We start from the raw sequence: 17,113 nt of genomic DNA, 5'->3' as shown, positions 1-17,113 counted from the left end.
TCAGTATGTCTTTGGTGTGTGGGAGGAAATTCCTGTGAGGGTGTTGGTTTGGGTCAGGACACCTACTGCTGCTTTGTGAATTGCTGTACATATACAGAGTGTGAAGGAACAGATGAATGACCTCGGGGAGACCAAAACATCCAACACTGCGGAGACACCATCACGTGTTTCTCAATGCAGTGATCCAGAACACTGCCCCCATCCCTTATGGGAAATATGCAAACACATGTAAAGTAAGCTGCGGAGACACCATCACGTGTTTCTCAACGCAAGCAATGAATAGCCAGGCCTTTCTCCGGGAAGGAACAACCACGGGAAGGGCAGCATCCAATAAAGGAGAATATCCAATAAAGGAAGACCACCTATGGTATCCATCCACAAACAGCTGTTTCGGGGTTTTTGCCCCTCATCAGTGTGGAGTAGGAAACTGGCTATTATAGTGTCTCCGCAGCTTACTTTACATGTGTTTGCATATACAGAGTGTGAAATATGCACAACTGAAATTAGCATGAAAAATCTTCCAAAATTACCAAAAAGTCTTATTTTTCTTCCTATTTCTTTTAATAGAAACCGCACCACTTTAGTCCATGTGCTGGGCATCATGGGCTGCGTATATATTAAGCCCATATACTAAAATAGTGCTGTTTGTAGAAAACGATCAACCTTTTTTCCTAATCTTGGAAAACTATATATAAATATACCAAAGTAGTTATATCACTAAAATGAACATGACATGCACAAAAAAAACAAGAATAATAATTTCAGAACTTCTTGCACCTCTCATGTCACCCATAGTCTGTACAATTCAATTGAAAAATAATATGAAAAGTAAGCAGCTGCAGGGGAGAGTCAGGTGACGTCATCATCAAGGAGGAGAGGGCAGCTGCAGGGGAGAGTCAGGTGACGTCCTCATCAAGGAGGAGAGGGCAGCTGCAGGGGAGAGTCAGGTGACGTCCTCATCAAGGAGGAGAGGGCAGCTGCAAGGGAGAGTCGGGTGACGTCATCGTCAAGGAGGAGAGGGTAGCTGCAAGGGAGAGTCGGGTGACGTCATCGTCAAGGAGGAGAGGGTAGCTGCAGGGGAGAGTCTGGTGACGTCATCATCAAGGAGGAGAGGGAACTGTGATGCCAGTAGACCTTATTCATGAATCCTCCTCGGTCACGGTGTAGACAACTTTCACTTGTCTGTGTGAGCCACAAGTTGGTGATCCGTGATCTAGACGATTTCCTACCACAACTATTCATTTTTCTGTTTCTAAATAAATGACATTACAATCACTTAATTTGTGTATATGCAGCCAGTGGTGTAACTTGAAACGTGTGGACCCAATGCAAAATTTCACATAATTTATGGGTCCTAAATTTTATTGGTCTTCCCGTATGGGCCAAGTTGACGAAGTCCCTGGTGCGTCTCTGTGCGACTGAAGCTTTGGCATGCTTGGCTCGCGGCCTGTTACTCCACAACTGTAGGGTCCTAGTTGTACTTTGAGGATGAATGTCTCTTGGATGTGGATATTGCTGTGAAATGGCTTCTTTTCCTCTTGCGTCTCTCCTGTTTGCTGAAGTTTTCTGTGAAAATACTCTGAGTTGTCTGGAGAATCCCCCTCCCCTCTGTGCACTGGGATGTCTCCTAGCTGTAATGTCTTCACCATTCCTCGTCGCTTGCTTGGCATGGACTATTTATCCTGCTCTTCAACAGCAAGGCTCTGTTTAATGCTCATCAACTCCTCCAGAGCATAGTGGGATGGGAAGGCTAACGAAAACTCGCTGCCTGTGTTATGGGGTCTTCAATGAGCTTTCCCAGTGCTTGCCGCCCACGCAGGGGGATCTGGCTGAAGAGGGGTGCAGGAGAGGTGACTTGTGCTCCGCTTCCACTAGCACTGCTTTTATTTCGGGGGTGTACCATGTACAATGCACTGCTTCTTTTCTTGTTTAATAAGGCTTATCATTCTGGTCTGCAGCATTACAAATTAATATATAATTTGTATAACGTGTTATAAATTCTCCTTTAATGACTTTTCGCTCCCATTTTTTAAAATATATTTTTATAGAATGAAAGTGTTTCCGGCTTCACATGAATAATTGCTTCACTTTTTTTTCATCATGTACCACTATAAATTGACTATTAGAGGAGTATTTACTTAATTGACTGAAATCCTATGTGTTTTGACACCTTTTTGGTTTTTTTGCACTTGCCCTTCCGAATTTTCAACCTAGCAGCCCATGTTGGCTTGGTCATGGCCAGCTGACTGCATTATTGCATTTATGACACACATGGATACGGTAGAATTGAGCCATTTTGCTGTGGAGGTCAACAACTAGGTCCTGGGCAGTGAATGAATTTGCAAAATTCAACAAAAATGTCCTTATTCCTCTGTGTGTGCTTTGAAATGAATGGACGCATTGAAGGCAAACGAGCAGGCTGTAATGTAGCCGCAGAATGAAACCCCAAGCCTTTCTGTCCGAGCTGTGCACAATGAGAATACAGAAAGCCTGGGTATATAGACATGCTGCTGTTAGGTTATAGGCTCTGCTATCAAATGTCAAATAAAATGTGGTCAATTTGGATTAAGGACAGTGGAAAAGGATTTCTTGCCTCTATGGCCAGGATATGTGGTGATAGACTTGGCCACTTTGTGGCTTGTGTATGATGGGAGTCTCTCTACTGATCTCACATTTCTGTCTTGGTCACAAACTCTGTATTCAGTGTTTGCTTTTAGCAAGTATTTTCACGTGTGTGATTAATCTAAATAACCTCTTTTATGTCCTATGTCATTCTCAGTCCATACATTTAATATAGCCCTGAAGGTGTAAAACAGTAAATTACACTGAACAAAAATATAACACAACACTTTTGCTTCCATTTTTCATGAGCTGAACTCTAAGGGCTCATACTCACTTGCAAGAAACTCGGATGAGTCTCGCATGTTAATACCCGGCGCTGCTGCCGGCACTCAGATCGGAGCGTGCGGCTGCATAGCAATACATGCAGCCGCATTCTCAGCTCCTGAGTGCCGGGTGCAGTGCCGGGTATTAACTTGCGAGATTCATCCGAGTTTCTCGCAAGTGAGTATGAGCCCTAAGACTTTTTCTATGTTCACAAAAGGCATTATTCTCCCAAATATGTTGTTCACAAATATGTCTAAATCTGTGTTAGTGAGCGCTTCTCCTTTGCCGAGATAATCCATGTTCCTCATGGGTGTGGCATATCAAGGTGCTGATTAGACGGCACGATTATTGCACACATGTACCTTAGGCTGGCCACAATAAAAGGCCTCTGTAAAATGTGCAGTTTTACAGCATTGGGGTGGTCAGAAAACAAGTCAGTATCTGGTGTGACCACCATTTACCATATATACTCGAGTATAAGCCGACCCGAGTGTAAGCCAACCCCCCTAATTTTGACACAGAAAACTGGGAAAACTTAATGACTCGAGTATAAGCCTAGGGTGGAAAATGCAGCAGCTACCGGTAAATTTCAAAAATAAAAATAGGTACCAATAACAGTAAAATTAATTGCGATATCCGTAGGTTAAGTGTTTTTGAATATCCATATTGAATCAGGGGCCCCATATAATGCTCCATACAGTTCATGATGGGCCCCATAAGATACTCCATATTAAAATATGCCCCATATAATGCTGCATAAAGGCTAATAAGGGCCCCATAAGATGCTCCAGAGATATTTGCCCCATATAATGCTGCACAAATGTTGATTATGGCCCCATAGATGCTCCATAAAGATATTTGCCCCATATGCCATTGCTGCGATAAAAAAAAAAAAGATATACTCCCCTCTCGTCGCTCAGGCCCCCGGCACTTGCAATATTCACCTGTCCTCGTTCCGGCGCCGCTGTGTCTTCCGCGTCCACTGCACTAACCTTCAGGCAGAGGGCGTGGACTAACCACGTCATCGCGCCCTCTGACCTGAGCGTCCCTGCAGAGGACGCGGAAGACGGAGCGGCACCGGAACGAGGAAAGGTGAATATCCCGCATTGCTCCCCCTCTCCATTTAACTCACCTGCTCCTGGGCCCGGTCCCTGCACGTCCCTGGTTCTTCGGGAGCTGACAGCTTCTTCCTGTATTGAACGGTCACCGTTACCGCTCATTACAGTAATGAATATGCAGCTCCACCCCAATGGGAGTGGAGTCGCGTTCATATTCATTACTGTAATGAGCGGTACCATGTGACCACTCAACGCTGGAAGAAGCTGTCAGCGCCCGGAGAACCAGGGACGTGCAGGGACCGAGCAGGGAGCAGGTGAGTATGTCACAGCTGCTGCTCCCCCTCCCCTGCCAACCCCCCCTGGGACAATGACTCGAGTATAAGCCGAGAGGGGCACTTTCAGCCTAAAAAAATGGGCTGAAAATCTCGGCTTACACTCGAGTATATACGGTACCTTATGCAGTAGAACACATCTCCTTCGCATAGAGGTGATCAGGTTGTTGATCGTGGCCTGTGGAATGTTGGTCGACTCCTATTAACCCCTTCACCACCGGAGCTTTTTTCGTTTTCGTTTTTCGCTCCCCTCCTTCCCAGAGCCATAATTTTTTTTATTTTTCCGTCAATATGGCCATGTGGGGGCTTATTTTTTGCGGGACGAGATGTACTTTTGAACGATACCATTGGTTTTACCATGCCTTGTAACAGAAAACGTGAAAAAAATTCCAAGTGTGATGAAATTGCAAAAAAAGTGCAATCTCACACTTGTTTTTTGTTTGGCTTTTTTGCTAGGTTCACCAAATGCTAAAACTGACCTGCCATTATGATTCTCCAGGTCATTACGAGTTCATAGACACCTAACATGTCTAGGTTATTTTTTATCTGAGTGGTGGAAAAAAATTCCAAAGTTTGCAAAAAAAAAAAAAAATTGCGCGATTTTCTGATACCCGTAGCGTCTCCAATTTTCGTGATCTGGGGTCAGGTGAGGGCTTACTTTTTGAGTGCCAAGCTGTCGTTTTTAATTATACCATTTTGGTGTAGATACGTTCTTTTGATCGCCCGTTATTGCATTTTAATGCAATGTCGCGGCGACCAAAAAAAGTAATTTTGGCGTTTTGATTTTTTTTCTCGCTACGCCATTTAGCGGTCAGGTTAATCCTTTGTTTTTATTGATAGATCGGGCAATTCTGAACGCGGCGATACCAAATATGTGTATGTTTGATTTTTTTTTAATTGTTTTATTTTGATTGGGGCGAAAGAGGGGTGATTTAAACTTTTAATATATTTTTTATTTCTCCTACGCCTCATTGGGGGACACAGACCGTGGGTGTTATGCTGCTGCCACTAGGAGGACACTAAGTGATACAAAGAAAGTTAGCTCCTCCCCTGCAGTATACACCCTCCTGCTGGCCCTCAGCTAACCAGTTCTTGCTTAGTGTCTTAGGAGGCACTTGGGTCTTTTTTCCCAGACCCCATCTTTGTTTTAATTTTTGATTTTTTAATTTTATGTAAATTTTTAATTTTTTATTTAACGGAGTGAAGGGGGCGACGGGTCCTTTTTTTCATAAGGTCCGCTCTCCCCCGAACCAACAACAGGCGAGCACGGCGAGTATACCTCCCCGTCCCTCTCCTGCGACGTATGGCGCACGAAAAAAGTTTGCGCCAGGGCAACGGTTCCTTTTTTGGTCCCGATTTCCCCCAACCCCCTCCAGGACCCTGCATTACAGCGATGTAATTTGGAGACGTAGGCAGTCCGGAGGGGATGTTGTGCCGCAGCCCCCCTCTGCTACAGAGATGCATCAGGGGCCTCTCCATCCCCATCCAGGGTGCATGGATTGAGCTTACAGACTCACAGAAGCGCCCAGCAGACCTGTGAGATCCGGGACGGCGGCTGTAAGTACCTTCTGGGGACTCCTCCCTGCTCCCCCTCAGCGGCAGCGATGCAGTCTGGGTCCCCAGGGAGAGGCACCGCCGACCGGTGGTCGGTGGTGCTCGGCGGCGCTCCGTCGCGGCCGCCGCCGCACATCGTCGGCAGGGCCCATAAATTTAGGCCCCGGCTTCTTCAGCCGGAGTAGGCCGCAGTGGCCTCTATGGGGTAGGCGCCGGCAGTACTTGCGGCAGAGCCCCTGGGGACAGGCGCCGGCGGTCGGGAACTGCGGCGGTTAGCGTCGCTCTGTTGCGGCCGCCGCGCATCCCCAGGCAGGCTGGAAATTTAGTCCCCGGCTTTTCAGCTGGAGTAGGCCGCAGTGGGCAGATCCCTCCCACGGCCGTAACCCCGCCCCCCTAGATCGGCTCTTCTCGTCTGGGACGAGAGGCGCCCTGCAGATCTCGGGGGCCATGCTTCCTCACGCTGCCTGCCTGGAAGATGCGGTCCTGGGGGTGCCACTGGCCAGTACGCCAGCGGCAATCATTCGGCGCGCGGCCCGCCGACGCGCTCCACCGGCAGGCTCCATAAATTTAGTCCCCGGCTTTTGCAGCCGGACTAGGCCGCAGTTGAAATCCTTTTCAGGAGCGGAGGTGCTTTCATGGTCCCGATGGGCTGAACTTCGTGGATGTACAGAAGCCCCCCTCCATGGTCCGGGCAGCCTCCTCCACCACTGTGAAAGCGGACAAGGAGGCGGACGGTTCCTCTCCACCTCCTTAACAAAGGGATGATGGATTGAGGTTTATCTCTCTATCCCTGCACCGTCCACGCTGCAATACCCGACATCCGCGGCGGCTCCATGCCGGGACGCGCACCGTTGGTAAGTGGATCCTGCCAACAATGGGCTTCTGCAGCGGGATATTGACAGGCAGTCTCAGACTTCCCTGTGGCCACCTCCCTGAGGTAACGCTCCAGTCGGCTAACAAATTTTGCTCCCGGCTTCGGCCGATGTGTAGTACAGAAGCGCACTGTGTCGCCTCAAGGCGGCTTAGCCTTTTTTTCCTGGCGCTTAGCGCCTGACGCAGAAGCGCTCAATTTTCTCGAGCAACGGGTGACCACCCCTAACTTTTACGCTGACGCCGGCTGCAGAAATTTACGCCCCGGCTGGGGCCTATCATGGAAGTTTCGAGGCTCCGCCCATGTCGTGCCTGTAGCTCCGCCCCCTAAATTGGCGCTTCTCGCTCGCTGCGAGATTTTACCTAACCCGCATGACCAGTATTCCTGGTCTTAAAGTCACACGACCAGTATTCTCTGGTCTTAAAGGCACGTGACCAGTATTTCCTGGTCTTAAAGGCACGTGACCAGTATTTCCTGGTCTTAAAGGCACGTGACCAGTATTCCCTGGTCTTCAAGGCACGTGACCAGTATTCCCTGGTCTTAAGGGTACGTGACCAGTATCCCCTGGTCTTAAGGGTACGTGACCAGTATCCCCTGGTCTTAAAGGCACGTGACCAGTATTCCCTGGTCTTACAGGCACGTGACCAGTATTCCCTGGTCTTAAGGGCGCGTGACCAGAATTCCCGGGTTTTAAAGGCACACGTCCAGTTTTCCCTGGTCTTAAAGGCACACGACCAGTATTCCCTGGTCTTAATGGCGCACGACCAGTATTCCCTGGTCTTAAAGGCACACGACCAGCATTCTCTGGTCTTAAAGCCACACGACCAGTAATCCCTGGTCTTAAAGGCAGACGACCAGTATTCCCTGGTCTTAAAGGCACACGACCAGTATTCCCTGGTCTTAAAGGCACACGACCAGTTTTCCCTGGTCTTAACGGCACACGACCAGTATTCCCTGGTCTTGAGGGCACCATGACCAATCCGAAACTGGTCATAAATGAGGAGCCCTCTGCCGCTGATCCCAGTTTATCCCAGTGTAACTAGTTCCCTCAGCCTAAACTCCCTCGTAGAGCTTTTGCCATCCAGTCCGGATATGCGATTCACTGGACAGAAGCCTCTACGCGGGACGCTATGCCTGGTCTGATTTTTAACGGCGACAGGCACTTTAAAGGGCGCCGGTCTCCCCACACCATCAACAGACGGGCACTCGAAGGTCCAGGCCTAACGCCAGACAGCCTGTCCTGTCCACCCGGAGACTTGCACTCTGTGGATGTACAGAGGCATCCCTTTTTTCGGGCGTCTGAGCACCCCCCTCTGCATCACCACTATTTAACAGAAGATGCAAGTAGGCGTATTTCCCTCTCCACTTCCTTGTTAAGAGGATGGGGGATCGAGGCTCCTAATTTTTAACTCTGCAATGACCTGCTGGAAGCAGCGGCGCATTCTGCCACTCGGCAGATTAACCGGGTACAATCTCCTGTGGTTTACCTACCAGTATCCCTGCCCGATATGTCCTCAATTAAAAATGCCACGATCTGTCAAATAGCACATCTGGTTTGTTCCGTTTGGCAGCTACGGGTCCAGCCCTTTAATCTCCCTATCCGCCGCATGGATGCTAGAGCCCTTAACTACTTCGATTCCCACCAGTATCCCTTTCCTGATCCCTTTCCTGAAGACAGTTCAGCTGGTCAATCATATTTTTGAGCGGGAGACTAACGAACAATCGTACGTTTCCGCAGCCCCGACCAACAATGAAAGGGTTGTCCAGGACAGTCTAGATCTAAGGGATCTTGGTTACTAAGAGGTGGAACGATAAGTAGGACCGATTCCGGACCTCAAACTTCTAACAATCTTTTCACAAGGTTCTTCTTCGAATGGAGTTTCATCCGCTCAGCCATTACTTCAACAAAAAAGGTGCAATTTCGGGCATCCATCGACATTCGGGATGCCTAACCTCTTCAAAAATTCCCTTTGCTTTTCCATTCGTGAACAGCATTTAGGTCACGACCTTGTTTTTCGGCCTTGCTACCGCATCCAGGGTGTTCGCAAGGGTCATGGTGGCTGTCATCTTGCACCTAGAGGCGTGGTCGTCCTATCCTGTTTGACCGACTGTTTACCCACCCTTGCAGGACTACCCTAAGTCGACTATATCACTTGCGATACCCTCTCACCTGGGCTGGTGGCTAGACTTAGACTACTCCTCATTTCCAGCCCAGCAGATATCCTTTTTTGAGGATGATCCAGTATTCTTCCAGAAGGGTGGTAAATCTCCCTCCAGACAAGGTCATGGTTTTTCAACAGGGAGCTCGCGCTCTTGCTCACTCCCCCCCCTCATTTCATTTGATTTACTGGGAGGGTTCCAAAAAAAAAAAAAAAAAAAAACAACGGAGACGACAATGGAAACAGTTTCCTTTGCTTCGTTAGTTTTCAGCAAGTCAAGCAGCTTTTCAGACGATAGTCTCTGAGCTCCTTCTTCATCCGGAGTTTTTTCTCCCGGTTCCATGGTTACTAGTAACTTCCAATGCCAGTCCTCTTCTCCCGATCATTGCTCTGGAGATCTCAAGGGTAGTCCTATAGTAGGTCCACTCCTTATGGCGGGTCAACCCATCCGAATTCAATTGGACAACGCCACGGCTGTCATACGTCAATCATCTAGCGAGTACCCACGTTCAAGCACCATGGCCAAAGTACCTCACATGGGCCGAGATCTATCACTCGGTGATCTTGGCAGTTCATATCCCAGAAGTAGAACTCTGGGCTGCGAACATATTTAGCCGTCAGGGTTTCACCTCAAGTGAGTGGGAACTTCACCGGAAGTATTCCATCAGACCCGCCTTCACTGGAGCTCTACAGTTGTAGCTCGGATGGCGTCCTGACTGATCGCCGGTGTACTGGAGTTGGTTGTTCGGCCTCGAGATCCAGGAGCCTTCGCACTGCATGCTCCGGTTATTCCGTGGTACCAGTTTCCACTTCCGAAAGCTTTTCAGAAGCAGAAAGGGCCCCAGTGATCCTCGGAAATCCGTACTGACCACGTCAGTTCGCTTGCGGAGCTGGTAGCTTTCTGTATTTCTGCAACAAAACTGCAAGTAGGGACCACCTCGCAGGATGTTTTTCACATGTAATTCTTCCCTTTTGCATACCGTTAGATCACTGGGATCTATTCTCTTAGGGAAGGTTGCCCCCCTTTTCTCTCGGCGATATCCTCATCCTGACGAGTCTTCGGTGCTAACGGGTCTTTTTCAGTCTTTTTTCTCTTATTTCCTTCAAGGTTGTCCTCAAGCCTTCCCTGTCCCTAGTTACCAAGGTGGTATTGTATTACTACTGTCATGAGGGCATAGTTCCTCCCTCATCTCTTTTGGCATCACTCCACAAAATGGAATGAGGTCCCCATATTCCGGACAGAGCAAGTGCTCTGAGTAGGTATGTCTTGAGGACGGCGTCCTTCCGAAGGTTGGACACTGTATCTTGGGTTTCCTACCGGTAAGAGGAAGGCTTCCTGACTTTTACAGGAAGGGTTTGGCCGTCTCCATCGGCCATTTAGCCTGGTGTATTCTTTCACCATCCAGTAGTCCTTCCGTGTTAGATGACAGCCTATCTCCCCGTCTATCGTGGGTTCCAGGCACCAGGCGTCAACAAGACACGCCTGCAAGCTTGCGGATTCGTCCAGTCCGCATGCATTCTTGAAGCATTATAATTCCCAGACTTCCACAGATGTGACTCTGGGCAGGCGGACTCTGCAGGCCGCGGTGGCGCACTTGTAAGTAGCGGTTACACAGAGCCTGATCTGATGTTGTCCCCACCCAGGGACTGCTTTGGTACGTCCCACGGTCTGTGTCCCCCAATGAGGCGTAGGAGAAAAGGAGATTTTTGTTTACTTACCGTAAAATCTTTTTCTCCGAGCCAATCATTGGGGGACACAGCTCCCACCCTAGTATTGGCTTATGCTTGTTTTTACAATCCGATATGCTATACTCTCATATATAATATGACATGCTGTAAGCTAATATGGTGTTACTGCTCTCCTACTGCTTTTTGCACCGAACTGGTTAGCTGAGGGCCAGCAGGAGGGTGTATACTGCAGGGGAGGAGCTAACTTTCTTTGTATCACTTAGTGTCCTCCTAGTGGCAGCAGCATAACACCCACGGTCTGTGTCCCCCAATGATTGGCTCGGAGAAAAAGATTTTACGGTAAGTAAACAAAAATCTCCTTTTTTTTAATTTTGGCATGCTTCAATAGCCTCCATAGGAGGCTAGAAGCATGCACAACTCGATCGGCTCTGCTACATAGAGGTGAAGTACAGATCACCTCTATGTAGCAGAAATCCAGGTGTACTTTGAACGCCGACCACAGGGTGGCGCTCAAAGCAAATCGGCCATCAACAACCATAGAGGTCTCAAGGAGACCTCTGGTTGTTATGGCAATGCACCGCTGACTCCCGATCATGTGACGGGGGTCAGCAGTGCGAGCACTTCCGGCCGCGTGGCCGGGAGCGCTAGTTAAATGCCGCTGTCAGCGCTTGACGGCGGCATTTAACTAGTTAATGGGCGCGGGCGGATCGCGATTCCGCTTGCGCTCATTGCGCGCACATGTCAGCTGTACAAAACAGCTGACATGTCGCGGCTTTGAGGTGGGCTCACCGCCGGAGCCCACCTCAAAGCAGGGGATCTGCCAGCTGACGTACTATTCCGTCAGCTGGCAGAAAGGGGTTAATTGGCTGTGCGGAAGTTGCTGGACATTGGCAGGAACTTGAACACTATATACTATACTATATACTGTCGTATACTCTGATCCAGAGCATCCCAAACATGCTCAGTGGGTGACAAGTCAGTATCGACCCTTGTCACATGACTTGGCATAAAAGCCAACCCTATCCCAAGTCATGTGACAAGGCTCGTTAAAGGGTCGACATTGACTGTTAGGATCGCTATTTCCAATAGGTGGTACTAGAGTTCTAGTCTTCTTCCTCTCTGAAGAGGCAATTTGCATATTTAGTTTCCCAGAGGAACATTGCAAGGCTTAAAATATTTCTCACATTGGCATGCCGAGTTTGACATGTCACTCTCTGCGAGGAGACATGTTACCCTTTCACTTAAGACTGATGGCAATTTATCACATATAAAAATAATTTTTGATGGCTTTTGGCTCACAATTATTAAGGACTATTCAAATAATACTTTTTTCTTTTTTTTTTTGTGTACAGGTGCTACAAAATATTTTAGAAACGGAAAATGAATACTTCAAAGAGATCCAGAATTTATTAGCAAATTATCTTCGTCATTTACAAACTAGTGAAAAGTAAGGTTACATATATGCTATGTCCTTTTTTGGTTTTAATGAAGAAACTGTTTGTCATGCCATCGGGATATTCCAATATGGAAACATGGCTCACATAAAGGGGTCAGCCTTGTCTGGGAGCCCCCCCCCCCCCTTCCCCCCGGTCTGGCAGATATTTGCCCTCCATATATTACATTTAAAGAGGCCCTGTCACTTAGGTGCAAAGTGGCCAGTTACTGTTTTAACTATTTTAATCCTGCTACTCCAATGAGGGTTTTTTTCTAAATTCTTTATTGCTCCATTCAGTTATTGTCATTACCAAGTGGCCATGATGCACAGGGTGCTCTGGGAGTGTTGTTGGGCTACTTTTAATGATTGCCATGGGAGTAATTCTCCCTTGCAAAGACTTTTAATTATAAGCATATTTGTCACACTAAATAAAAAGGTCTATATCTCTTGAACTATATGGCAGGCAGATTTTAAAAAAGAAAAAAAAAACAATACTCGGAAGCAGTGAATGTAAAATAAGAGCAAATACTGTACACTAGACCTGATGACAGGTTCTCTTTTAGCTGGCTAATACTTAATACTGTATTTCTTTTATATGTGGGTTGGGTAGAGGAAGAGTAAAAAAGTAAAATAAAATTCTGATGGGACTTACACATGCCATTGCTGCCAGTGTTTGGTCCTGGCATTCTCGTTCACTCTCCAGTGTAGCCAGTTAAAGCGCCACTCCAGTGTTTTTTCTATATTGTAGCGCTGAAGTGTTGCCACTAATCTAAGAACCCTTCCCCTAATCTTATACTTACCAGCAGGGCTGTGGAGTCAGTGGCCATTTTGGTGGAGTCTGTATAAAATGGACCGACTCTGACTCCTAAAATATATAATAAATCAGTTACAGTAGTTCAATGCAGGATGTGCTGTAAATGTCTCAATAAGAATTTGGGAAAGTTATGAAATGTCTTATAAATGTCTGTTCTGTTCCTGATCTAAGGATTTCGGCTTTTAGTGAGATAAATCTGTGTTGCACTTTATGTGCATGCTCAGTAGTGAGGCAGGACTGTGGGGTCAGAGGTTAACTTACCGACTCCACAGCCCTACTTACCAGCCGCCGTCTTCACCTTCTAATAGCCCTGCATCGGTTGGTCTTCAGCAGGTTTTGACCTGCCTGATTTCTTCAGTGTTTTCTGTAGCGAGTCGGAGGTCACTTTTTAATGTAAGTCCATGAGATCCTCATTGTGGCTCCCATAGACTTGCACTGAGAGCTTGTTAGAAGATTAGAAGCACCACTCCAGTGCTGGGAAAAAAAAAGTGTTTCATGCTGAATAGCTGTACCATAAAACGTGGCCATGAAGAAATCTACACTGGTAGTACTACTTGTGACATGCTTAGCTTGCCATGCTTTGCTATATATTTTTGTTTTGGATGATTTACAATCACTTTAATTTGGATTTGTTCTATATGACAGGTCATTTTAACATTTCTGTGTTTACTCTTCTTTTAAGGTTGAATCTCACTAGTATTTCTTATTTAATGGGGAACGTGGAGGAGATTTGTTCTTTCCAGCAGCTTTTGGTGCAGACTTTGGAGGATTGTACAAAGTAAGTGATGCATTATTCAGCATATTTGACTAGTGTAAGCATGCAACCCCACTATTGTAAAAGTTGTTTTACCTAATTCTGCGTTAAAGTATTGTTGTTGTTTTTTCTCCTTTTAGCAAGTAATTTATTGATATCTGAATAGATTTCTTAATATCATGCATTACAGCTTTGATACTTGGGCTGTTCCCACTTTTCTGTATAAGCTAATAATACTACAGGGTGTGGGCTAATCAGGTCTGGCTCCAGGTTTTCATGGGCCCTCTGTGAAGTAGTCATAGTGGGCCCCTTTAACACATACCACAATTCATGATGCACAGATAGGAAATATAGGTATAATATAATCCCAAATATTGCACTTCTTACATTACATGAGTGCTATCAATTGTAAATGCTACAATAGCTCAGAAACTGGACAGTATAGTCCTCTCTACAGTATTATGGGCCCCATATAATGCTCCATACAGAATAATGAGCCCCATATATCTCTCCATACAGATTAATGAACCCCATATACTTTTACATACAGAATAATGAGCCCATATAATATAATATATATATATATATATATATATATATATATATATACATACATACATACATACATACATACATACATACATACATACATACATACATACATACATACATACATACATACACACACACTCACTGGCCACTTTATTAGGTACACCATGCTAGTAACGGGTTGGACCCCCTTTTGCCTTCAGAACTGCCTCAATTCTTCGTGGCATAGATTCAACAAGGTGCTGGAAGCATTCCTCAGAGATTTTGGTCCATATTGACATGATGGCATCACACAGTTGCCGCAGATTTGTCGGCTGCACATCCCAAAGATGCTCCATACAAGGCAGGATGGATCCATGCTTTCATGTTGTTTACGCCAAATTCTGACCCTACCATCCGAATGTCGCAGCAGAAATCGAGACTCATCAGACCAAGCAACGTTTTTCCAATCTTCTACTGTCCAATTTCGATGAGCTTGTACAAATTGTAGCCTCAGTTTCCTGTTCTTAGCTGAAAGGAGTGGTACCCGGTGTGGTCTTCTGCTGCTGTAGCCCATCTGCCTCAAAGTTCGACGCACTGTGCGTTCAGAGATGCTCTTAGGCCTACCTTGGTTGTAACGGGTGGCGATTTGAGTCACTGTTGCCTTTCTATCAGCTCGAACCAGTCTGCCCATTCTCCTCTGACCTCTGGCATCAACAAGGCATTTCCGCCCACAGAACTGCCGCTCACTGGATTTTTTTTCTTTTTCGGACCATTCTCTGTAAACCCTAGAGATGGTTGTGCGTGAAAATCCCAGTAGATCAGCAGTTTCTGAAATACTCAGACCAGCCCTTCTGGCACCAACAACCATGCCACGTTCAAAGGCACTCAAATCACCTTTCTTCCCCATACTGATGCTCGGTTTGAACTGCAGGAGATTGTCTTGACCATGTCTACATGCCTAAATGCACTGAGTTGCCGCCATGTGATTGGCTGATTAGAAATTAAGTGTTAACAAGAAGTTGGACAGGTGTACCTAATAAAGTGGCCAGTGAGTGTATATGTGTATATATATATATATATATATATATTACGGTATAATGAGCCACATATATTGCACCATACAGTATGAGCCCTATATATTGCTCCATACATAATGGGTCCCATGTATATGTATATATAGTATATGGTGGGCCTCATATATTGCTCCATTGTATAATGGACTCCGTATGATACTCCAGTGTATAATGGGCCCCATATATGACGTCCCAGTGTATAATGGGCCTCATATATGATGCCCCAGTGTATAATGGGCCCCATATATTGCTCCAAACATGTAGAATAAAAAAAAAAAGAAATCCTCACCTCTCCTCACTGGCCGCTGCTCTACTCCGGACTCCTCAGTGTCGCCGTCTTCCAGATCTCTGCACTGTGACTGTGAGGGCACACAGACGTGACGTCATTGCTCCCTCTGACCTGAACGTCAGTGAGGAGACGCGGAAGACACCGCAGAGGAGGTAAGTATGGCAAGTGCTGGGGCCTTGAGCAGGCGAGGGGCCCACTTGCGAGCATCGGGGTCCCCGACGGCAAGTGGACCCACCGCCTGCTCAGGGCCATGGCATAGCTATCCAGGTGCACCTAATCCAGACCTGTGGTGCTAGGATTTAACCCTAACCTACCTGGCTTTCTTACAAAATCAATCAAGTCTGGATATTAAAGGCATCAGATAAGTTTGTATATTTTGTAAACACAATAACTTTTTCTTTCATTTTGAAAAAAAATTATTTTAACTGATCAGATTAAGATAAGTATTCCTTAAACTGAGAAATCGTGTAATTGGTTTCCATAACTACTTGTTTAAACTTTAAGGCTGGTTTCTGTGTTTCGGTGCACAAGGTATCCTTGGCATTTATGAGGTTCGAGTCTGAATCAGGAGATCCGCAGTTAATCCATGCATTGTGGTCCGAGTACAGACTGTGAAACACTGATGTGAAAACTGGCCTAACAATGTGACTTTTCCCTTTCTTAGATTACCAGAGGGACAGCAGCGAGTCGGCGGTTGTTTCATGAGCCTAATGAACCAAATGAAGAGTCTATATATGGCATATTGTGCCAACCATCCTTCAGCAGTTAATGTCCTTACACAGCACAGGTATGGGCGCAGAGTTACGAAAAAACTCAAGTCTGTCTAGGCCAGTTGTAGAAAGTAGACTAATTGCCTTACAATTTATTATTATTATTATTATTATTATTATTAGTGTGTTGCAACACACATACTAAAGGAAAACTGTTCCCATTAAAACTCAGTAGTTTGAAATTTCATTTTTGCTTTATATTTTCTTGTTAAATTCAAAGACCACACCATTACATTGGTCAAATTTTTATTTTTTTTCGGACTGCACATTATTCTTTCTCTTGATTTAGGTTGTTGTGATTTTACACGTGCTTTACAATGTATCAGTCAGTAATCTACTTAAAGGAGTTGTAACACCTACTGTCTCCTCCGGTGGCGGCACTGTTGCAGTAGTGTCGGCACTGTTGCAGTAGTGTCGGCACTGGTTTTCCTGGGGCTCTTGTGACATTGGCCACAGGGATTGTGTGACAATAACAGTCAGCAGTTGCTTCACTGATCTCCTCCATTGGATGTACCGTATATAATCGAGTATAAGCTGACCCGAGTATAAGCTGAGGCACCTAATTTTGCCACGGAAAACTGGTTAAGCTTATTGACTCTAGTATAAGCCAGGTATGCATTGTCCCCTCATCCCTGTTCTGCTATGTGTGACTCCCCTGGTCTCCTAGTTGTATGCATGGCTGGGCGTCCTCCCCCTTCTATGCATGGCTTGGCGTCCTCCCCCTTGTGTATGCACGGCTCGGCGTCCTCCCCCTTGTGTATGCACGGCTCGGCGTCCTCCCCCTTGTGTATGCACGGCTCGGCGTCCTCCCCCTTGTGTATGCACGGCTCGGCGTCCTCCCCCTTGTGTATGCACGGCTCGGGGTCCTCCCCCTTGTGTATGCACGGCTCGGGGTCCT

General features: G+C 46.5%; 1 protein-coding gene across 4 annotated transcripts in view; it reads left to right on the top strand.

Annotated features, from left to right (window-relative positions):
* ARHGEF7 (Rho guanine nucleotide exchange factor 7) overlaps nucleotides 1-17,113 on the top strand; it is a 163,548-nt gene that overhangs the window by 95,049 nt on the left and 51,386 nt on the right. For all 4 annotated transcript variants that reach the window (XM_077296997.1, XM_077296995.1, XM_077296998.1 and 1 more), the window contains exons 7-9: nucleotides 11,902-11,996; nucleotides 13,481-13,576; nucleotides 16,110-16,232. In XM_077296997.1, coding sequence (XP_077153112.1) covers nucleotides 11,902-11,996; nucleotides 13,481-13,576; nucleotides 16,110-16,232 — 314 coding nt within the window. The remainder of the gene's footprint in view (nucleotides 1-11,901; nucleotides 11,997-13,480; nucleotides 13,577-16,109; nucleotides 16,233-17,113) is intronic.

The sequence above is a fragment of the Ranitomeya variabilis genome, chromosome 3, assembly GCF_051348905.1.
Source record: "Ranitomeya variabilis isolate aRanVar5 chromosome 3, aRanVar5.hap1, whole genome shotgun sequence".
Lineage (NCBI taxonomy): Eukaryota > Metazoa > Chordata > Amphibia > Anura > Dendrobatidae > Ranitomeya > Ranitomeya variabilis.
This window is presented reverse-complemented; position numbering and strand designations above follow the sequence as displayed.